This window comes from Doryrhamphus excisus, linkage group LG12 (assembly GCF_037039965.1).
Source record: "Doryrhamphus excisus strain RoL-2023G ecotype Guam linkage group LG12, RoL_Dexc_Guam_v1.1, whole genome shotgun sequence".
NCBI classification, from domain to species: domain Eukaryota; kingdom Metazoa; phylum Chordata; class Actinopteri; order Syngnathiformes; family Syngnathidae; genus Doryrhamphus; species Doryrhamphus excisus.
In genome coordinates, this window is record NC_136368.1 from 991,957 (window position 1) to 1,016,356 (window position 24,400).

Here is a 24,400-nt window from a genome sequence, read left to right on the forward strand (position 1 = left end):
AAGCAAAATACAAATATACTGTAAGGCATTCAGAAGATGCATTCAAAGTTACTGCATGTAGTATTCTTCGCTGGTTATTAGGCGTCATATTTGCGCAACTCCGTGTTTAATCAACCCTCATTGTTGGCCTGCTTTCTGATTCTCCTTCCATTCCCATTGATAACCACCATTGCAGTTACTATACATGCTAGCACCATGTTAGCATGCACTTTCACAATGACATGCTAACACTGTTTGCACACGATTGCAGTTACTCTACATTCTAACACTATGTTAGCATGTGATTGCAGTTAGTGTATGTGCTAACTCTGTTTTAACACGCGATTCTAGTTACTGTACATGCTAACCCTGTGTTAGCATGCGATTCTAGTTTAACACTGTGTAATCATATGATTGCAGTTACTGTACACCACCGTCTTAGCCTATTTTAAGTCACATTTGACTGTGATTTAAGTTAATTGTTCACCTCACCTATGCAGATTGTACGGGAAGATCAGGTGTAGTACTACAACGAAGAACTAAGGCTAGTTTTCCCACAATTTGACAACAAAAGTAGCAAGAATATACAGGAAATACGTAAATATGTCTGAAGTTTGGCCGATGCGACGCATGATTAAACATGGTCAGCATGTTGTTTGGGGCTTGGAGTACAAGTGAGTGTTTGGAAAGGGGCGTGGGCTAATCATTCACCTAAAAAAAAAAAAGCAAAACATGTGACTCACATGAGGCAGGTCAAGCTGCTGGGGTGAGGTGGGGGTGGGGGGGTCGAGAAGGAGCAGAAAGGCAGCATTAGAGCGATGAAGCGTAGAGGAGTGTTTATTTCAGCCAGTACACATGATCAGAAAACACAATGTGAGGGTGGGGGGTCTGTCGAGGGCGGGGGTGTCTGTGAAGCCTATACAAGTGCAGACCGTCCCCGTGCCTGCCTGGCATGCATCCCGTCATGCGGCCTTTGCTGGAACTCTGGCCTTTTACACGCCTCGTTTGCAAAGCGAGGTCATCCATCTGTTCACCCAAGCATCAGTTAGCAGTCAGGGCGCCATGACACTTTAGCTTTGTTCTCCAAAATGCCCCAACTGTTACAGAACCATCAGAAATCAAAAATCAAACCTGGACTGCGACTTTATAGCAAAAATATATACTTTATAGAAGGCTGCCCTCATTCCAAATGAAGACAAAAAAATAAAACAAATATTGACGTGGGAGCGAGAGGCCGATTACGCCCCGCGAAGTCGCTTACAGGTCTCCAAAAGATGGCGGCAAAATGTTTAGTCTGCATGCAATGCCATGATGCTCCTGCCATACCGGTGCATCAGGAGGAGCCAGAAAGACAACACGTAGAAAACAAAATTCTCTTGGCTGGGGAACATGTACTTGCATATGCATCCCTTTGGAAATAGACGAGCGTTAATTAGTTCTAAAATGGAACAATAAAGAACCCGGCTGGGGGGGGGGGGTCGTACCAAGGATTGCAGTCTCTGCAGTCAGAGGGGATGGGGGAAGATACAATCTCTTATGCGGTCAAGACAATGAAAGAACATTTCCACAAGAGAGCAGCCTGACCAAGTAGCCCGAAAGCCAGAATCCTGAGCGAGTCTCGGGTGTCTTGCAAGAGAAGTCGTATGTACAGAAATGTTTGGAAAGAAGCTTGGCGGGTGCGATTCAAAGCCCTTTCCTCCATCTTTCAGAGCCAGGTGCACAAGCATCAACTCAGGCCGCAAAAAGTAGGAATAGGCCACTACGGAATAGTGCTGCATTTCAAATTTAGATTTGTAGAATTTTTAAAGTTTTAGGAAAAACGCATTGTCACAAAATAAAAATTGCCAAATCTCCTCTTGTTGATGCGGTTAGAAGAAGCGTAGTCATCTACAAACTCTTGGAAGCCTCCAGGCCTTGCATCGTTCCCTCCGTTTCATCTTTTACCCCGGATCACTTTTTGTCCACAATCCAGCGAGGACGCACAACGGTCCCTTGGAGCCGCGCTGCAGTTCAGCGGCGGAATTGACATAGCGGGGCGTGGAAAGACTTTGGTAGTGTTTTTGCATGGTGGTGTGGTGAGCGTCAGGGGCGCCCCTTTGGGGTTCAGTAGCCACAACCGTCCGGGAAGGGCAAGCCCGCAAGACAGTGTTCCCCGCTGTCCAGCAGATAGGGAGCGGTGTCCTCGTAGTGGGTGAGGGGAACCGTGTCCTCGTCCAGGCCCGGCAGGCCGTCCAGCTCGGCCTTCAGGTTGGGTCTCTGGTTGTCGGGGAAGGCCATGGAGAAGAGGGCCTCGGGGTCACACACAAACTTGTACACATACCTCTCACCGGCCACCTTAGGGGGAACAAAAATGTCTGCCTCTTAAAACACTCACTCTCAAGATGGAGCCGAGCGAGGACACTCGGTAGGGAAAGGGTAAGACGTCTTTACCTTCTGCATGATGCCCTTCTCGTAGTAGTAACGCAGAGAGCGGCTCAGCTTGTCGTAGTTCATGGCGGGTCTGTTCTTCTGGATGCCCCATCGGCGAGCCACCTTAAAAGACACGTGGATGTTACAAACATCTATCCTCTTGTCTTTAACATAAAAAGAGCCGTCAGCTGACGAACCTCCTCAGGCTCGATGAGCTTGAACTCCATCCCGCGACCGGTCCAGGCGATGAAGTGTCCGTTGGCCGGGTCGTCCAGCAACGTGACCAAGAACTGCCAGAGCTGCAGGGATCCACGGCGCTGGTAGGGGGGTCCGTCCCGATAGATGGACTGCTCCTGCTTCACTTTACCTGATCAGCCGGAAGATCAGCCGGAAGGAATGACATTGTCAGTGTGGCCGCCGGAAACCCGACTTGCTAGTCAACGTGTGAGAACGGAAGAATCCAACCATCTTACCTTCTAATCTTTCAGGGACAACGCAGGTATCGTCAAAGTAGAGTTGAGGATCTCTGTCGAAGGAGAAGCCTGGAAAATCGATGTAGTGTATTGTTAGCACGTAGTTGCTAAATCCCTAGCATGCACGTTTGCCCCGCACCCACTGATCTACTTCCCCCCCGAGCGCTCGTTTCAAATCTTGCTGACCTCAACTCGTTCATCCTTGCTGATCTAAGTTAGTCCCACCCGGCTGGGGGGCCGCACATACCCCCCCTCGACCAAACACTTGTAACGCAGCAGGGATAAGCGAGAACAAAAGGAAAACTTACTTTCATGGTTATTTTGGTAGAAGGTCCCCACTCTCCCGAATGATGAGTGACAGTTGGGCACTTCTGCAAAACAAAGACGATGGGCATATAATTTTAGACCAGAGACATCCCAACAGTTTCTGTCATCTCAAATGCGCAGCGCATCAAAATCCACCTGGCAGCTGGTAGATATATTTGGACTCGTACGCGTAAAGATACGCCGCTTCAAAATAGCGTCTTTGATTTGTGTGATTGGCTTCATGTTGATAAGGATCAGCGCCTTGGTAACGGTGGATGATGGCCGCTTTACCGTCTCGCTACCGGTCGCGTTAAGCTTCAACTGCCCGCACGCCCGCGCCCCCCCCCTGCCCGCACACATCTCAGAGTGGACCGGAGCCGAGTAGCACAGCACAGCCCACTCACGCTCAGCAAACCTTAAAACAGGATTAGCGCAATGGCCGCTGTGTTAAATCTCAATGATAATCAAGTTGCATGGACTGTCCCCCCTGGGGGGTTCAGGGCCTGGTTTCTGTGTTCCTCTGCATACCAAACACAAAGCCATTGTGCGTCTGCGTCCTGTCAAGTTATACGATTGACAGAGATCAAAGAAAGACGAGGAAAGACGACATACCAAATCTTTTTGGTTGGCCGCACACAGTCATTGCCCCCCCCCACAACATGGACATACTCTGTCCAGCTCCAGATGATAGCGCTGAGTGACGTTGGTACTTAAAGACCATAAGAGGCTAAGAGGATTTGTTATTACATCACTGCCAGGCCACCCGGTCAGCCACCGTGCAGAAAAGGAACGCGAGTACGTGACGTTGGCGGCTTTTCTCTCCGCCCAAAGTTACGGCATTTCAGGAAAGGAGGATGCTAATGCGGCAGAGCGGGGATAACAGCTGGGTGCGTGGGCGTTAGAAGGACGACGCTACGTGGCTACCATGTGACCAAACACTTTCATTGCTGATGAAGGCTTCAAGGTTGGCCGTCGCTGACAAAATGTTTGGCTCCTTCTCGTCGGGCTTTTATGATCAAGTCGCGGCACCTCACAGGCCGCAAAGTCCTCCGAGGGGTCTGGCCTCAATCTATTCCAGGTAGGCTCAGTGAGAGCTTGTGGCCACCTGGCTGGCTGACCTATTTCCTTTTTGCCCTTGGAGGCTTACGCTGAGCTCAAAGACCCACTTTTACTTGACTGGCGTGACTCGAAAGGAATGATCAGATTAAAGTCGGACAGTGCAAGAGTGAAAGGAGTACCTGTGCTCCGCTATTACGTGCTAAAACTGACAGTCATGTGTCGGTGGACTAAACAAACATGGCCGGACATTCCTCACGGTGGGCTAGCAACGGACTAACTGGCTCGATGAACCAATCATGAGGCGCCACTCACCGGAATCGAAGCAGAAGTCGCGGGGCTCCTGCTTGATGGCCATGGGGTGGCACGCGGCCTGGCGAGAGGGACCCAGCGAGGGAGCCGAAGGGTTCGGAACGCCCTGCTCGGTGTATCTTGGGTCAATGAGTTCCTGTTTGAAACCGTGGGGGGGCACGGCCACCAGGGGTTCGGACATTTGCCGGTGGTACAGCGGGCGCCCCTCGTGCGGTTGACTGTTGCGGTTGCTGCTGGGGGCCTGGGGCAAAAACTGGGTGCGCACCCGAGTCTCTGATGGAGGGAAAGGTAGCGATGGCTCAGACATCTGCCTCTGGAACCTGAGAACGCTAGGAGATAATAACACATTATTAGATTATTATTATTAATGGTAGAAATCGGAATGACCTGGTTTTACCCAAAGAGTGCCGCTCACCTGTGGTCTGGTGTGAAATTGTTGGCATCCTGGCCAATCAGCACACAGGGGGCAGCGAACGGCGGGCTGTGGACCGGGTGCGCCGGCTGTTGCTGCTGCTGAACATGCGGTCCAGGGGGCAGTGTGGCGGCGCCGGGGTTTGGGGGAGGAGGAGTCTGCTCGTGGAGGGGGTGAGCTCCCGCCGGGCCGTACGGGGACGCTGGCGTGGAGGGGGGGGTTAGCGGCTTGAATGTGGGAGTAGACTTCCGGTCGCAGGCACTGAGCATGACAAGACAAGCAGTTAGGATTTGTGATGATTCTCTGGACGTCAGCGGCCATCTTGTACCTGTAGCTGTAAAGGCACTTCTCTCCGTACGGCATGGGACTCCTGTCCTGGTGGCAGGGGGACAGGTTTTTGGAGAGAGTCAGCTCACGCTTGATCTTGGCCGGCGGCGGGCCATGGAACATCACTGGACGGAAGAGACAACAAATAGAAGGATGAGTCCAGACGCCATCTACACTTACAGTCGCTGCAGCAGTTTCTTCGATCCCGTTTGACAAGCAAAAGGATGACAATGAATATTTATCACCCACCCCCCCGACCACAGCTACTTTTGGAGATGGGGTGATACGAAGTGCATGACACACACAAGCCATCAAACCTCACGTCTGAATCCTATTAGGACAGACCCAATCCCAACAGCCATCAATCAGTGCGACTGCCTGCAATCTAATGGCGCTGAGTGATTTCTCGACTGTAACCATTAGACCCTGAAACGCAGCCCTCTCCGCGGCGGGCTGCAGTTTCCAGGATGCCGCATAATAGCGGAGAAGAAACTAGATACTGGAGAGGAGCAGGGAGGGCGGCGGATAGACGACCAAGGGCGCTGAAGAGCAAGACGAGCAAAGAACAGAAAGCAGAAGGAGCTTTGTCGCAGCTTCACTGGTAAACGGTAGGATCCTAGTCATACGCTCCAACGTCGTGCCAGGTGGACACACCAAGCCCTTGTGGGTTGGTCGCCCAGGCACCCGCCCTTGACCGCCACCCCACAGGTGAAGGCCCCACCACCAGGCGCTCGCCTGCGACCCCCTCCCCCAGGCCTGGCTCCAGGGTGAGGCCGCGGTATCCCACGCCTGGGCGAGATACGGTTCCTCCTCTTGGTTGTAGTCTGTCCCGTCACCTCGGACCTGTTTGCCTTGGGAAACTCTACCAGGGGCACATAGCCCCAGACAACATAGCTCCTCGGATCACTCGGGCACTCAGACCCCTCCCCACCAAGATAAGATTCACGGAGGAGCTGGTCGTCTCCTAATAGTTTCCTTGCCACCCGGACTTCTGCTTTTCCGTGTTTCATAACAGTAACTTTTTCATGGGTTTGTTGCGCGCCTACTGTGATTCACCAAGAAGTCTCCGTGTCAGTGCCTATCTGCAAATCTGGCCTTGAATAATTGCCACGGAGAAAGAGAGAGCGAGAGAGCGCGAGGGAAAGCTTGCCGCCTGGCAACGGCAGCCACTGTCAGCAATCATTTCTCACACTCGCAGGGATCCAAGGCTGAAAAAAAACACAGCCATGGTGACTCCCGGCCTGCACGGACGCCTGCGCTCCCGGTGATTGACCGAGGCAGTCCCGACAACCAAGTCCAGCATCCTCCAAACAAACACACACATAATACATACATACTGCATACATACATGGGATATTTATTCTTATGGGAAGCGAGAGGCGGCCCTTTCTGTTAGAATCTGCTCCGCTCCAGCGGCGGGGCCCGAGTGCGGGAAAGTGTGAAATGAGATTAGGAGGCTTGGATCATGTGATGCCCCGTGCCAATCGGCTGATTCAACTAAAATGTTGCAAGGGGGGGCACACACAAGCCCAAAAGCGGACTTCCGAGCGCAAAGGATGCTGTTTGTCCTCCCCGGGATTAAGATGTTTGAACAAAGCAGGGGGTGAGGGGGGGTCGCAGTGGGACTGCTGGAAACATCCCAATTAGGAAGCGGCCTCTGGGGACACATAGGAACACCACATGGAGGAGGACTACTCACAGCTATCCGACTGGAAGTCCGGGACAAGGTGCTCATCGTCCGGAACCTGGGCTGTGGAGAAAAAGGAGAAAAGCAGGAATGTTAACCAAAACAACAGAAAGGGTTACTTCACGGTTCTGCTGGACTTTGCCCCCTTTCCCCCCAAAACACAAAAACGTGCTAAACTGGAGCTTTGAGGTTGAGGGTTTAGCATTTTAGCAAAAAAAACACCAAACTGTACAACAACTCACCTTCTGCGATCCAGATATCCTGGAGCTGGCTGAGATCTTGGAAGAGTTCTGGGAATGAGGAATTTTCAGATATCAGGATCATGCGTCGTCTTGGCGTAAAGTCCACTACGTACCTTCCGTGTCCTGGGCGAGCTCCGTGTCCACAAACTTCCTCTTGCGTTCATTCAAGGTCCTGCTGGGCTCTTCGACATGGGGCTGTTACAGATTGGGGGGGGGGTAGTGGTCAGATGACATTCAAGTGCCAATCAAATCCCGGACAGAAGATGGTGGCGGTGTGACGTGCGACTTACGCTGGGCGGGACCATGAACGGAACCTGCTGGTCGTAGAATCCGTCCATGTTGTCCGGGTGATTGGCGGCTCCCGTGTCCTGAGGAAGGAGGGGGGGGGGCATCACGTCAACACAATGTAAATACGTCGCATGCTGCTGCAGACTTCCTTTTGTTGGCCCGCGAGCCAAGCCACGTCAAGACGCATAATGCGCTTACATAAGCAGCACTCATTGACTCTCCATCATCATCCTCATATAGTCCAGGTTGATACAACTAACTCCAAAGTTGTCTTTGTCCAACAACACACAGCAACAGTAGCCTCCATTCTCACATCTCTCTCTCCCGGCCCTGATATGACTCACTTGTGCTATCTCCCCTTAATGGATGACGAATAAAGCCTAGCTCAAGGCAATTACTGCAGACGCTGAGCAGATAGCACTTAGAGCAGGAGTGTGTGAGTGTGTGTGTGTGTGGCGTTCATGATCACGTACCCAGCATAACATTTGACACTTTAGAAGCCTCTAACGCGGATATTCAGCGTGTGTACTTCACAGGAGACTGGCTTTTTCGGATACTGTACAAAAAAAGCTACAACAACAAATGTAAAACGTGTCCCTGAACGCACCAGCGAGCAGCCACAAAGCACACACTGTGTAACGTTCACGTCATCGCGTCAACAAACTTTGGTAACTTTTGGCCTACCGTGTTGATTGTGGGGGGAGGGGGGCGTCACCAACCCCCACCTCGTCTGTACTCCTCCCGCCCTTCCCCCCCCAGCTTGTTTTTTTTTTTTCAATGAAGTGAAACTCTATCCGTGTGATTGGGGGTGGGGGGAGAAATGGCCCCTCCATTCATAAAAAAACATCACAAACACTCCTCCTGTCTGTGCTCATAAACCAACAGCCCACAACGCATATTCGGATTAAACATTCGGTTTTACATGGCGCATGTAAAACAAGTCGTAATAAGAACACAACACGGTTTAAAGATGTTTTGGCTAAACTATCGTTCGTGGACTATCTCGTTCGTTTCAAACATTCCGTGAAAGATAAAGCTCTTACCTGGTTTTATAAGTGTCCTCTACAACAAAAGCAGGCTGAATAGATACGAATTAAAGTCCACCGAGGCGCAAAACCGAAGCGGATCAGTTTGGTGCTCGCTTCGCCTCCAACAAAACTTGACTGAGGTCGTCTTCATGCTCCACTTGCTTTTCCACCGCCGTGAGAGCGCCACGCGCAGCCTCAGCGCCGATTGGCCCAATGCGCATGTCAGTCAAAGGAGCAGCCAATTGAAGCCAAGTGGCTCATGAATAATTGACGAGCTCCCCGCTCGGCCAATCGGAGCGCGGCAGCGACCTATTTTTATGAATGGTTGGATTTCATTCACGGTTTTTTTTTTCACCCCTCCCCCAACCATCCTCGGCGTGGATGATTTAAAGGGCCAGCGTCCCTGCAAATGCTTCTATACTTCTATATATACACTTTAATGACTTTGTGGCGTACATGTCCACTTGTACTCCTCTTGTACATGACAAACGCTAGTACATTTAATATGACCTTTGCCCAAAGCCAAAGGTCACACAGGTCCCCCTTTAGCTGTCTCAGGCGATGCCTGTTAGTACAGAATATTTCCAAGAGAAGAGAAGCAAGAGATACATCGCTATGTTATTGTCTTACATTTAACATTTTATTCTTTCACAGCTTTTTTTCTTGCAAATGTGTGACTTATTTTCTCACATTATTACAAGTTTTTCTTATAAATTTACAACTTCATTCTCGTAATCGTACTAACTTTTTCCTGTGAATTTATGACTTTATTGTGGTGAGTTTTTTCTTGTATATAATAAATATTTTGTATTTTTTTCCTGTACAATTTTTTTTCTTGTAAATGTACAACTATATTTTCAGAAATAAATTTTTTGGGGGTGTGAATTTATGACTTTATTGTCATACTATTTTTCTTGTAAATTTCCGACTTTCAATAAATGTATTACTTTATTTTAATTATACAATTTTTTTCTCGTACATATACAACTTTCGCTGTCCGCTTCGGTTTGAGTCAGACCTTCTGAAACAGGTTTGTGACGTTAACCAAGGCATCGCTGTATCAGTTATCGGAGTGATGCAACTGTTATCAGATTTATTGCTATGATGTCATAATTAGTATTTTTACCATCCTGGGGCGGACCATGTTGAAGTTCGTGGGGTTCTACTGGAATAGGAAAGTTCCTTATTAGAACTTTGGAAGTTTTTATGCAAATTCCACGAAAGGGTGGAGGAGCAACCCGAGCCGGTGATGATGATGGCGAACACTCATGTCCTGTAGCTAGCTAGCAGCGGCTATATATTAGGATATATTGGCAGACATTGATACGTTTGGTATAATCCTACATCATACATTTGTACACACACTAATACTGTGGGGTAGACATGGGGGGGGTGGACGGTGAGGACGTCGTGGCGCTAATGAGGCGTCTAGCTTAAATAGAGGGATCTGCTTTGAAAGGGGGTCTTGCAGTGCTTTGGTCAATAAAAACCTGCAGGGGTGTGTTAGTCCCTGAGGGGGTGCACCCTTTCTAGTCCACACGGAGACGTGACCCATCTAGGCCTCAACAAAAGACCATGAATGATGCATGAAGATCCTCTTCTCCTCCTTGAGAACTTCCGAGCCATCCGTGCTAAAAAGCACATTGGTGAAGATGTTTCTCAGCACCTCTGCAGGTCCAAAGTCTGAGCAGGTGTCTACCTGGTCCCTGCAGCCCGCCAGGCGCGTCGGTTTGGCAGTTTGGAGTGTTGATTGCTGGAGTTGAACGTGAACCCGATGGAGCCGCCCATGGAGGCTTTCATGGGTGCATGCATGGACGGGGTCCTGGGTTCACACGCACTTCCTAGTCCCGACTTTGGCTGCGTTTCTTGAAAAACACAAAGGGGGTCTTCTGGGGCAGACCCAGCAACATGGGGACCTGGTTCTTGTGTGTGATCCTGATCTGTAAGAAGCAGAGAACGTCATGAAGAACATCAGACTGGAGGTCTGTTGTCACCTTTGTATCGTAACTATGTGGTATGGAACTCTATGGTTATGGATCTATGTGGCTACAAAGCTATGTGGTTATGGAACTATTGTTATGGATCTATGTGGTTATGGAACTCTATGTTATGGGACTACGTGGTTATGGAACTCTATGGTTATGGATCTATGTGTCTATGACGCTATGTGGGTATGGATCTATGGTTATGGATCTACGTATGTGGCTATGAAGCTACGTGGTTATGGATCTCTATGGTTGTGGATCTATGTGGTTATGGGTCTATGTGGTTATGGAACTCTATGGTTGTGGATCTATGTGGTTATGGGTCTATGTGGTTATGGAACTCTATGGTTGTGGATCTATTTGGTTATGGAACTCTATGGTTATGGATCTATGTGGCTATGAAGCTATGTGGTTATGGAACTCTATGGTTATGGAACTCTATGGTTGTGGATCTATGTGGTTATGGAACTCTATGGTTATGGATCTATGTGGCTATGAAGCTATGTGGTTATGGAACTCTATGGTTATGGAACTCTATGGTTGTGGATCTATGTGGTTACGGAACTCTATGGTTATGGATCTATGTGGCTATGAAGCTATGTGGTTATGGAACTCTATGGTTATGGAACTCTATGGTTGTGGATCTATGTGGTTACGGAACTCTATGGTTATGGATCTATGTGGTTATGGAACTCTATGGTTGTGGATCTATGTGGTTATGGAACTCTATGGTTGTGGATCTATGTGGTTACAGAACTCTATGGTTGTGGATCTATGTGGTTACGGAACTCTATGGTTGTGGATCTATGTGGTTATGGAACTCTATGGTTGTGGATCTATATGGTTATGGATCTATGGTTATAGATCTATGTGGCTATGAAGCTATGTGGTTATGGATCTATGGTTATGGATCTATGTGGCTATGAAGCTATGTGGTTATGGATCTATGGTTATGGATCTATATGGTTATGGATCTATGTGGTTATGGATCTATGGTTATGGATCTATGTGGCTATGAAGCTATGTGGTTATGGATCTATGGTTATGGATCTATGTGGCTATGAAGCTATGTTTTATGGATCTATGGTTATGGATCTATGTGGCTATGAAGCTATGTGGTTATGGATCTATGGTTATGGATCTATGTGGCTATGAAGCTATGTGGTTATGGATCTATGGTTATGGATCTATGTGGCTATGAAGCTATGTGGTTATGGATCTATGGTTATGGATCTACGTGGTTATGAAGCTATGTGGTTATGGATCTATGGTTATGGATCTATGTGCCTATGAAGCTATGTGTTATGGATCTATGGTTATGGATCTACGTGGTTATGAAGCTATGAGAGCAAAGAGAGCCTGAAGGTCAGCGTCTGCTGATCTGCTGATCTGCTGCAGGTCCTCCTCTGTAGGGTGGCCAGCCAAAGTGTTGGGTGACACTGCAGCAAGCAGTCACAGCCAATCGGATGGCTTCAACACCCCCCCCCCACCCAAAAAGAAGGTCAGGGAAGGTTCCAAGCAAGGAGGTGAAATCCTCCATCTTGTTATGAAATCCAAGGCTGATCTCACGTCGGCCTTGCCAGCATCTCACATAAGAAGAACAACAAAAAGCTGTGGATCTTCCGCCCCCGACGAGCGAGAGGAAAAAATGGAGAAGACAAAATCCAAATAGCTGATCTTCTCCTGGGCTGTGGAGGTGACGGACGGGGGTGTGCGTGATGCAGAGGAGGAAGGGAAGGAAGCCAAAGCAAAAGTGGACAAAGTGGAGGTTTGCTGGTAGGGGGCGGAGCCAAACACGGAGCGGTCAATTAATGGAGAGAATTATCAATCCCGTGCTGACAGCGATCTGGCATTTTCCTGCCTTTGCCTTTCACGCAGACAATGAGGTCGTCCAACACAAGGGGGCGGTCTCTAGTAGCAACATGTGGTTTCCGTGTGGTACTGTTAGGTGGGGGCGTGTCTCCAGGTGGTGATAGCCTAGCATAGTTAGCATAGCCTAGCCGTCATTCCGAGGTTGAAACTCACCGTGCACGGTGGCTGCATCCACGGCTCGCCGTCAATCTGCATGGGGAGTCGCCGGGACGTCCTGTGGGGACACAGCAGACGCGTGATGAGGCGGGTGTACGGACGCAGGTACCGGTTGGGGTTGGGGTTGGGTACCCACCGTAGCTCAGCTGTCCTCCACTTTTAGCGACATCGCTAGCTCATATACTCGTATACCTGATGGTGACGACGCCGCACTGAGCCAGCCGGCGTCCGGCGCTCTTCAGCCCCGTGTAGATCTGACCCATCTCCATGGCGCCCTCCAGGCCCACCACCTCCAGCAGCCGGTCGCTGAAGTCTGCACACAGCCACGCATTGTCACGAGTGAACAATGGCAATTGAAGAGAGAAGGGGACTAATGGCTGACAATGTTGGTGGTCTCCTAGCAACCGTGTGCTTGGACCACTCGCTTCCTTTCATGTTCCGCAGCAAGACCCCACTGGGGCTGCTTTGGCGTCATGGCGCCTCCTTCGCGACCACACTTGCTAAGTGTCAATCAACCGCTCGATGGTTTTGTCTGGGAAGGTCATTACCGTAGTTTCCTTTCGATTTGGTTTTACTTTTGTTTCTGTTAATACATTGACTTTTATTTTGTCAATACATCACTTCCTGTTTATTCTTTTGGTCCTAATACTCCGTCATTGTTTTCTCTGTGAGAGCAACTGCGCTTTTATTGTGAAATCCTGATACCCGACAAGCTAAGTAGTGCTAGTACTACCAGTACTACTAGTACTACCAGTACTACTAGTATCAGTAGTAGAGTATTATTAGAGTATTAGTCCAACCAATGGAAAGGCTGCCAGGCACTGAGATGGAAGCCAATGGAGGCAAAGGCTGTGCTCTTCCCCAGCATGCATTGCCGTCTTATGTAAGAGGCTATTTTTAGCGCTGCTCCAGCACGCCGCCATACGGGCGGGACGCCGGCCCATCTTTGGTGCTCATAGGAAGTGGAGGAGAGCAAGCGTGTGCGTGTGTTAGATGAAAATACCAGAAGAGGATGTCAAGGATTTGATTGAAACGGTTTTATGATGCTTGAGTACATGCTGACTGAGGATCCAACACCGTGTCCCTGTCCCTGTCCCTGTCCGTGTCCGTGTCCCTGTCCCTATTCCTATTCCTGTCCCTGACCATGTCCCTCGTAGGGAAAAACTCCAAGGATACAAGTTTGCCAATTTCTTATGTAGTAAAAATGTGCAAAATATTTCAAAACATGATTCATATAAACTTCACTCTTTTTTCCTGTCCCTGTCCCTGTCCCTATTCCTGTCCCCGTCCCTATTCCTGTCCCTATTCCTGTCCCCGTCCCTGTCCATGTCCCTCATAGGGGAAAAACTCCAAGTATACAAGTTTGCCACTTTCTTATGTAGTAAAATGTGCTAAATATTTCAAAACACGATTCATATCAACTTCACTCTTTTTTTCCCATGTTTGCTTTTTTTACTATTGCAAATATTTCAACTTTCTTTTGAAATAATCTTTCTTTTCATATTTTTTTCATATCTTTTAATATTTGGACTTTTTTTTTAAAAAAAACTTCATTTCTTCATTTATTTGAATTTTCAACTTTCTTCTTGTACATGATCTCCTCACTATTATGACTTTATTATATTCCATATCATCTCGTACTTCTGTACGTGACAGATTTTATTATTTTAATTAATTAATTAATTAAATAAAAACAACCCAAAAAATTTAATTTAATTATTTAAATTATTATTAGGAAAGCAGGAAGTGAACAAATGTAACAGTTAGTGATTGTAAAAGTACCAGATGGAGGGGTAGGATTTAATAAGCTCTGCTTCTTCCTACTCCTTTTGGACATGTGTACCATTACCATTACCATTACCATTACCATTACCATTACCAAATATTATATGTAATATTTGGACTTGATTCTCATAGCATTATAACCAATTAAAGTCCTTTATAAAAATGTGTCCTAACATTAGAAAACATCTTTTTTTCTTGATGTTTTCAGATGAATATTTGTACTTCTAAAAGTGCTGATGATATTGCAATATTTCTCCAGTAAATGATATTTTTAGAAGGTGCGGCTCTGCATTCCATGAGTGAGCAAATAGCAGAACACGGGATATCGAACGTATTACAACGTATTACTGCATGTACTGTATGTACTGTGAGTATTAGCGTGTGGCCTGGTCGGAGGGCTGCGGAGGCACGAGCGTCCATCTCATCTGCTGTTTTTGTTGAAAGAAAACAACAATATGTCCTCCCTAAAAATAACCCCGGACACGGCGACTCGCAGCTTGAGTGTTGGCAGCCACGGCGGGGGGGAAGGAATATGTGGACGGACCAAGGCGGGACAAAGAAACTACTATGTGATGGATTCAGCATGCTAGCGGCGAGCTAACCGGGACTGGAAACACGTGGACCCACCTTGCATGCAGAACTTGAGTTCTTTGGGGTCGGTGACGGCGCCGCCGGGCGTCCTGTCAGGAAGCTTCTTGCTCACGCGCTTGTAGTTCCTCCTCTTCTTGGTTTCTCCCCAAAGGTTGGAGCCGCCGTGCATGCTGGGAATGTTGAGCACGGCGATGCCCTCCAACGACGTGCCGCTCAGGTCCAGCGTCACGCCGTCACACTGCACCATGTGACAATCATCCATCAATCAACCGTCATTTATGCTCGACTTCCTTCCACGTCATTAACGTGTCAACTTTGACACTTTGATGAGTGGGAATGATTGACAGTTTGATTGGGAAAGTGGGCATGGTTTTCCATCTCACCTCCACTTCCACACACTCGTTGAGCTTCTTGCAGGTGGCGGAGATGCTCTCAGTGGTGCCCAACTCAAAGTACCACAGCTTGTTCTTCATCCTAACAACACATCGTATCAGGATCTATGGTTGTGGATCTATGTGGTTATGGAACTCTATGGTTATGGATCTATGTGGTTATGGAACTCTATGGTTATGGATCTATGTGCCTATGAAGCTATGTGGTTATGGACCTATGGTTATGGATCTATGTGGTTATGGAACTCTATGGTTATGGATCTATGTGGCTATGAAGCTATGTGGCTATGAAGCTATGTGGTTATGGATCTATGGTTATGGATCTATGTGCCTATGAAGCTATGTGGTTATGGATCTATGGTTATGGATCTATGTGGCTATGAAGCTATGTTTTATGGATCTATGGTTATGGATCTATGTGCCTATGAAGCTATGTTTTATGGATCTATGGTTATGGATCTATGGTTATGGATCTATGTGGCTATGAAGCTATGTTTTATGGATCTATGGTTATGGATCTATGGTTATGGATCTATGTGGCTATGAAGCTATGTGGTTATGGATCTATGTGCCTATGAAGCTATGTTTTATAGATCTATGGTTATGGATCTATGTGCCTATGAAGCTATGTGGTTATGGACCTATGGTTATGGATCTATGTGGCTATGAAGCTATGTTTTATGGATCTATGGTTATGGATCTATGGTTATGGATCTATGGTTATGGATCTATGTGCCCATGAAGCTATGTGGTTATGGATCTATGGTTATAGATCTATGTGGCTATGAAACTATGTGGTTATGGATCTATGTGCCTATGAGGCTATGTTTTATGGATCTATGGTTATGGATCTATGGTTATAGATCTATGTGGCTATGAAACTATGTGGTTATGGATCTATGTGCCTATGAGGCTATGTTTTATGGATCTATGGTTATGGATCTATGTGGCTATGAAGCTATGTGGTTATGGATCTATGGTTATGGATCTATGTGGCTATGAAGCTATGTGGTTATGGATCTATGGTTATGGATCTATGTGGCTATGAAGCTATGTTTTATGGATCTATGGTTATGGATCTATGTGGCTATGAAACTATGTGGTTATGGATCTATGTGCCTATGAAGCTATGTTTTATGGATCTATGGTTATGGATCTATGTGGCTATGAAGCTATGTGGTTACGGATCTATGGTTATGGATCTAGGCATCAGGTAGAAGAAGAAGCCAAGCTATTTCCTCACCTGCTGTTGAACTTCTCAGGGTGCTTCTCTCTCATCAGATGGAAGCGATGAGCGATGGAAGCATCCTGTGAGGAAGACAAAATGCTGACAAAAGATTTCCATCATCACATCCGTACTTGTGAAAGTGGAAGCGGCCACCAGGCTCGGATGGTGTGGGAAGTGGAAGCCAAGAGGAGGACAAGCAGAAGGACGTGATGAGGACGTGATGAGGACGTGATGAGGACGTGATGAGGACGTGGTGGACGGAGAGGATTCACGGCAAGGTGAGATGGATGATGAAGAAAAGTCATCCATGGCCTCCGGGTGCTGCGTGTTGTTTTTGGGTCCAGACCACACGCCGCTTTGAAAAACATGTCACTCAATCTCAGCTCCACGACCATGGCCTCCAGAAACAGGAAGGACGGCGTGGACAGACAGGAAGCTGCTCGGCTGGAGGTTAGCCATGCTAGCCTAAAGCCCTGCTAGCCAATCTAACCTTGCATCACCGCAACGCAGTCACGTAACACATCGATTATTTCCATCTGCATGAAAACGACCCTTCTCTCTTTAATTGCAACTGTTCACTAAAACAACAACTAATACTGAGTTAGATAATATATAGATAATAGATATCTATCTGAATAGATAATAATAAATACATAAAAATACATGATAAATACATAAACACTAAATAAATACATCAACAATGTCATGGTTGAGTCACAGGGAAACACTGCCTCTAGTGGTAACATGGAGAACTACACGTCACACCCTAATATCATGTCAAGTACTCAAACGTCCTGCAAGTACTCAAACATCCCAAAAGTACTCAAACATCCAATAAGTACTCAAACGTCCTGCAAGTACTCAAACGTCCCACAAGTACTCAAACATCCTGCAAGTACTCAAACCACCCGCAAGTACTCAAACGTCCTGCAAGTACTCAAACTACCCGCAAGTACTCAAACATCCTGCCAGTACTCAAACATCCCATAAGTACTCAAATATCCCGCAAACACTCAAACATCCTGCAAGTACTCAAACGTCCTGCAAGTACTCAAACAGCCTGCAAGAACTTAAACTACCCACAAGTAGTCAAACTACCAGCAAGTATTCAAACATCCCGCAAGTACTCAAACGTCCTGCAAGTACTCAAACATCCTGCAAGTACTTGGAATGTCTCACAAGTACTCAAAACATTCCGCAAGTACTCAAACATCCTGCAAGTACTCAAACATCCTGCAAGTACTCGGAACGTCTCGCAAGTACGTAAACATCCTGCAAATACTCAAACGTCCTGCAAGTACTCGGAACGTCTCGCAAGTACTCAAACATCCTGGAAATACTCAAACATCCTGCAAGTACTCAAACGTCCTGCAAGTACTCAAACATCCTGCAAGTACTCGGAACGTCTCGCAAGTACTCAAACATCCTGCAAAGACTCAAACATCCTGCAAGTACTCAAACATCCTGCAAGTACTCAAACATCCTGCAAGTACTCAAACATCCTGCAAGTACTCGGAACGTCTCGCAAGTACTCAAACATCCTGGAAATACTCAAACATCCTGCAAGTACTCAAACATCCTGCAAGTACTCAAACGTCCTGCAAGTACTCAAACGTCCTGCAAGTACTCGGAACGTCTCGCAAGTACTCAAACATCCTGGAAATACTCAAACATCCTGCAAGTACTCAAACGTCCTGCAAGTACTCAAACGTCCTGCAAGTATTCAAACATCCTGCAAGTACTCAAACATCCTGCAAGTACTCGGAATGTCTCGCAAGTACTCATAAATCCTCCAAGTTCTCAAATGTCCTGCAAGTAAGGAAAGATGTGTCATACAGGTTTTAAACTGGTTTTAAACATCAGCGGCCACGTGTGTGTGTACGTGTGTGTGTGTGTGTGTACACGTGTGTGTGTGTGTGTGCTGTTGAAGAGCTGCCATGTGTCCCCGTGTGGTAATTCATTTCCCTCCATATTCATATAACCTGACCTGGACCTGGCAGCTGCTGACTTCCTGTCACTGATACTTCCCCTGACCTTCACCCAGTGCCAACAGCGCGCCCGCACACACACACACACACACACACACACACACACACACACACACTCACATTTGGGTGTAAAGGGTACAACATGTAAGTAATATTCAGTACATTTACTATTTATTAATCTTACTTTGCTAAGCAGCTAGTGAATTGAACAGGTAGCTAGCTCCCCTTAACAGATACCAGGGGTGTTCAAAGTGCAGACCCTGTGCCTTTTGTGGCCTGCAGCCGGTTTGACAACAGTATGACTGAAGAATGAAACCAACGTAAACAAAAGTAAAAACAAAAAAATCATTTTACCAGAATAAAGTCAAAATATAGAAGACAAAAGAGGGCGTCGCAAAACTGTTCCTTTTGTGATGTCACAGAGGAGCGAGCTTCCTTATGGGCGTGGCTCTAAGCCAGATAAGCTCTCTGCCCTCCCCCAAGCTCTGCTTCTCTGTTTACGAGGCAAACTCAGGCAGAAGTTGTTGTATTTAGTGATGTGTGGCCAATCACAGCGGAGTGGGTGTTCCCAGAGGCGGGGCATGGGTGGAACATACTAGCTGCTCTACAGGAGTCCACAACTCAATACAAAGGCTTTGAAAAACGAGCATAATATGTAGGTCCCCTTTGACCCCGTAAAGCCATGCCATTGGCTGGTGACCAGTCCCACCTTGGAGGTAGGAGGGACAGGCCACGCCCTCCTGGAGAAGCAGTCAGGTGGAAATGTTTGGAAACAGCAGGTAGCCCCGCCCCCGAGGAACACTCGCATATGGACGCGTACGCTCCAATGCACACACACACACACACACACACACATCAGTGATATGCTGACGTGTGATTTTCCAACAACTGTTTGTGTTAGTGTGAGTTTAAGAGATAATAATAATAATAATAATAATAATAATAATAATAATAATAAATAGTAATCCAAAAGTATGCTTTGCATAAATGAGATGGAGTTATCGTTGTAGTTTTATCGATAAAAACTTATTTCTATCTGTGATTAAATGTGATTAATTCACTGAGTTAACTGTGGATGAAATTTGATTAATCACGATCAAATATTTTAATCGATTGTCAGCACTAATATTAACATAAGCATATGAAGCGATGCATGGGAGTGCTGTAGTACCACAAGCCGCCACACGGAGCGCCACTACGATGCCAGACGAGACCCAGGTAAAGATGTGACGCATGTTTGACACCACGAAGGACGCCCGTGGACGTTGAGCCTCGCCGGTCACCGTGGCAACCAAACCTTGACAACACAACACGGAGCCGGCACGGTTTCATCGAGCAGATTGGATGAGCGCGACTGATGGCGGCCCGGTGGGCGTGAGTCACAGAGGCCGTCCTTCTTGCCGCCTACGCAGGCAGCCATCTGTCACCATGGCACCCCTCACACGCCACCATCCCCCACCCCGTTACTCAGCCGTGCCACCGTGCATATGCGCGCATGGACATACTACATGGACATATATGGACATGCATGGATACACATGGACATGGATATACATGGACATGGATACACATGGACATGGATATACATGGACATGGATATACATGGGCATGGATACACATGGACATGGATACACATGGACATGGATACACATGGACATGGATAAACATGGACATGGATACACATGGACATGGATATACATGGACATGGATACACATGGACATGGATAAACATGGACATGGATACACATGGACATGGATATACATGGACATGGACATACTACATGGACATGGACATATATGGACATACATGGATATACATGGACTTGGACATACGACATGGACATACTACATGGACATGTATGGACATACATGGATATACATGGACATGGACATGTATGGACATACATGGATATACATGGACATGGACATATATGGACATGCATGGACATACATAGACATGGACATACTACATGGACATGTATGGACATACATGGATATACATGGACATGGACATATATGGACACACATGCATATACATGGACATATATGGACATCCGTGGACATACATGGACATGAAAAACACGGACATACATTGACATGGAAAACCTGGACATGCATGGACATGGAAAACATGGACATACATGGACATACATGGACAAGGAAAACATGGACATATATGGACATGGAAAACATGGAAAACATGGACATGCATGGACATACATGGACATACATGGACATACATGGACATGGAAAACATGGACATACATGGACATGGAAAACATGGACATACATGGACATGGAAAACATGGACATGCATGGAAAACATGGACATACATGGACATGCACGGAAACCATGGACATGGAAACCATGGACATACATGGATGTAGACATGCATAGACATGGAAAACATGGACATACATGGATGTAGACATGCATGGACATGGAAAACATGGACATACATGGATGTAGACATTCATGGACATGGAAAACATGGAAAACATGGACATGCATGGACATGGAAAACATGGACATACATGGACATGGATAACATGGACATACATGGACATGGAAAACATGGACATGCATGGAAAACCATGGACATGGAAACCATGGACATACATGGATGTAGACATGCATGGACATGGAAAACATGGACATACATGGATGTAGACATTCATGGACATGGAAAACATGGACATACATGGATGTAGACATGCATGGACATGGAAACCATGGACATACATGGATGTAGACATTCATGGACATGGAAAACATGGACATACATGGATGTAGACATGCATGGACATGGAAAACATGGACATACATGGATGTAGACATGCATGGACATGGAAAACATGGACATACATGGATGTAGACATTCATGGACATGGAAAACATGGACATACATGGATGTAGACATGCATGGACATGGAAAACATGGACATACATGGATGTAGACATGCATGGACATGGAAAACATGGACATACATGGATGTAGACATGCATGGACATGGAAAACATGGACATACATGGATGTAGACATGCATGGACATGGAAAACATGGACATACATGGATGTAGACATGCATGGACATGGAAAACATGGACATACATGGATGTAGACATTCATGGACATGGAAAACATGGACATACAACATGGCATGCTAGCTGCTATTTATACAGCACATCAAATGAATTAATCAAGCAGTTAGCTGCTATCGCTCTCAGGTGTTAGCTTAAGTTGGTAAGCTAAGTGGCTGTATAGCTTGGATAGGTAGTTAACTAGCTAGGTGCTATCTACTGTATCCAGCGAGCTTACTTAGTCTGCCGGGTGGGCCTAAAGTAGGGTTACTTTGTTTGTTATGTAGCCGGCGCTGCTTGGTTTAGCTAGTTAGCTGTTATGGCGCTAGCTGGAATGAAAGTAAAGCCTCATTCCGTCACCTTGCGGCTGCATGGTTGCCATGGCGATGCCACATTTCAGTGTTGGCGCGTAGCAGATAAGAGGGGTTGTCTGGCAACGGTAACCTGGCAACTGCTCCGAGTCCAGCAAGTGGTGAAGGATGCTAATGCTAACTGTTCCAGTGACGGAGGCGGCGTTCTTACCACGCCGATGGAGAAGTAGTTGTTGATGATGTTGTAGGGCACCGGGTCGCCCTTGTCCTCCTTGTCGTCGGGCAGGATGTGGATGTTCCAGCGGTCCAGCACCACCTCGCTGCTGTGCTCAATGTCCCGCAGGAACCTCAGCAGGCTGCCGCCTTCGTAACCTGCAAGCATTTACTTTCATTCTTGGCTCTGTGGTAGTCTAAGCCTAAATCCATGCCACCTTTCAATCTCGCCGCTCTTCTACTTTCGGCCATCTTTGTTGACATGTTTGCCTGCGTGTCATTCATGAAACTAATGTATCAATGTATCCATGACATCATGCTGGACGGTTTCAACTTCAATCCATCTGTCTCTAAAGCGGGTCAGCTTCATGCCGTCCGCTGCTAGGACACCCCCCCTCACCCCCCCAGCGTGCACACAAACACATCAACATACGTACTGTACATCCATCCAGCCATCCATTTTCTACTGTACTTCTACATACTGTAGATCCATGAAAAATAATAAATAAGGACATGCGTCTCACCTCCCCCCCAGCAGAGACAGCGTGCCAGGTCGTTCCCCGTCCCCAGCGGGAGGATGGCCACCGGGGGGTGGTGGGCCAAGTTGGCCTTGTCTGCACAAACATATTTCATCTGTCAACACTTTTCAAATAACAGCGGCCATCAATGTCACTGCTGCACCATAGCAAAAGTACCACCTAGTGTACATGCATACTGTATATACAGTACACACTGTACATACATACTGTACATACAGTACACAGTTTACATACAGTATGTACATACTGCACATACTGTACATACAGTATGTACATACTGCACATACATACTGTACAAACTGTACAAAGAGTATATACATACTATACATACAGTACACATTGACTGTACATAGAGTATATACATACTGTACATACAGTACACACTGAACATACTGTACATAGAGTATATGCATACTGTACATACTGTACATATGTACTGTACATACAGTACATATGTACATACTGTACATGCGGTACATACATACTGTACATACAGTACATAGTGTACATACTGTATATGCATACTGTACATAAATTATACAGTTTACATACTGTACATACAGTACACACACTGCACATAGAGTATATACATACTGTACATACACTACACACTGTACATATAGTATGTAGTACATACTGTACATACTGTATATACATACTGTACACACATACAGTACATACTGTACATATACATACAAAGGTTATTGTCCTTATGATATGAAGTCACAGTCATCAAAATGACTTTTTTCATTAGATTAAAAATATTTTCTGTGAATATTTTGACTTTATTCTCATAAAATTGCTGAGTTTTCCATTAGTGTTGTTTTTTTTTATAAAGTGAACCCCCAGAAAGACAAAGACTTGGGCCACCCCAGGACTAGCAGAGTGTTCAGCGTGGTCCAAGTACCCTCCACATGCTGGTGTGCGTACCTATGCAGTCCAGGATCCAGCCCACCGTGCCGTCACCGCCGCACGCCAGCACCCGGAAGTCCGGGACATCGTGGAAGAAGTTGAGCCTAAGAAGACAAGTCAGAATATTTGAAAACCTCGTCCGGCTCTTCTGGAGTCCATAACTGATTCATCTCGCCCAGGTTTTGGCTGGTCCAAAGTAAACCAACACAATGAATGAATGAATTAATTAATTAATATTCCACACCTTTAATGGTGATTAATCATGACTCTAAACAAATTTGATGCAAATTAGTCAATATTTGTATTTGATGTTTGTTTTTGTATGTGTGTGTTGGAAGGGTCGTGGGCAGGACAACCAGGTCTTCCTTCAAGGTAAATCATTGCCACCTTCAAGGTGGTTCTCCTTCCTGCTGACGCGGGACGATCACAACATCTAGTATGACCCCTGCTCAGCTCTGTTGTTGCTACTTTGTTGCTCCCTTCGGTGTTCAAGCTGCTGACCGTGTTACTCATTGACACAGCATGAGGATAAAGAAGCCCAAGGAAAGTAAGAATCCAGCTCCTACCTGACAGCAGGGCCACCTTGCTCCAGACTGTGTACCTGCCGTGGGTTCAGAAGGTAGCGGAACTTCCTGAGAACCCTGAAAGAGGCCAACACAAGCACCATGTTGCCACACTCATCCACGTCCTTCCCATTTCAACAGTGACATGGTTGTCTGAGCGTTCTTACAGTATTATTCGTTTATTTTTACAGTTGCCATGGCAACAACCAAGCACAGCAACACTAATCCCTAACCCCTAAACCCAACCCCTAACAACCTTAACCCC

The 24,400-nt window shown here is 46.7% G+C and overlaps 2 protein-coding genes across 5 annotated transcripts in view; both read right to left on the minus strand.

Moving 5' to 3' along the window:
* Positions 1–789: 789 nt before the first annotated feature.
* etv5a (ETS variant transcription factor 5a) lies at positions 790–8,711 on the minus strand. Its single transcript, XM_058082093.2, has 13 exons — positions 8,535–8,711; positions 7,494–7,571; positions 7,317–7,398; positions 7,204–7,251; positions 6,974–7,024; positions 5,276–5,399; positions 4,951–5,208; positions 4,539–4,864; positions 3,170–3,232; positions 2,862–2,930; positions 2,586–2,755; positions 2,410–2,511; positions 790–2,313 (listed from the first exon to the last, which is right to left on the minus strand). Exons 2-13 carry the CDS (start codon positions 7,539–7,541, stop codon positions 2,083–2,085), a joined length of 1,572 nt encoding a protein of 523 aa, XP_057938076.2. The 5' UTR covers positions 7,542–7,571; positions 8,535–8,711; the 3' UTR covers positions 790–2,082.
* Positions 8,712–8,895: 184 nt separating this feature from the next.
* dgkg (diacylglycerol kinase, gamma) overlaps positions 8,896–24,400 on the minus strand; it is a 28,206-nt gene continuing 12,701 nt past the window's right edge. For 2 of the 4 annotated variants that reach the window (XM_078794983.1, XM_058082089.2), the window contains exons 16-25: positions 24,139–24,213; positions 23,591–23,676; positions 22,646–22,735; positions 22,120–22,280; positions 16,544–16,608; positions 15,292–15,382; positions 14,945–15,146; positions 12,725–12,845; positions 12,530–12,590; positions 8,896–10,459 (exon numbers count right to left, since the gene is read on the minus strand). In XM_078794983.1, coding sequence (XP_078651109.1) covers positions 10,361–10,459; positions 12,530–12,590; positions 12,725–12,845; positions 14,945–15,146; positions 15,292–15,382; positions 16,544–16,608; positions 22,120–22,280; positions 22,646–22,735; positions 23,591–23,676; positions 24,139–24,213 — 1,051 coding nt within the window. In that variant the 3' untranslated portion in view covers positions 8,896–10,360. Of the gene's footprint in view, positions 10,460–12,529; positions 12,591–12,668; positions 12,846–14,944; positions 15,147–15,291; positions 15,383–16,543; positions 16,609–22,119; positions 22,281–22,645; positions 22,736–23,590; positions 23,677–24,138; positions 24,214–24,400 lie in introns of all 4 variants that reach the window. The other 2 variants (XM_078794984.1, XR_009131654.2) reach the window with 2 other exon arrangements.

What these genes read in the sequence shown, in the direction of transcription:
- etv5a (XM_058082093.2), bottom strand. Translation starts at nt 7,541, where the DNA reads ATGGACGGATTCTACGACCAGCAGGTTCCGTTCATGGTCCCGCCCAGC. An exon ending in GGACTTCCAGTCGGATAGCT is followed by an intron (nt 5,400 to 6,973) that starts GTGAGTAGTCCT and finishes TCTTCCGTCCAG; the next exon opens with TGATGTTCCATGGCCCGCCG. An exon ending in AGCTCATCGAGCCTGAGGAG is followed by an intron (nt 2,512 to 2,585) that starts GTTCGTCAGCTG and finishes GTGTCTTTTAAG; the next exon opens with GTGGCTCGCCGATGGGGCAT.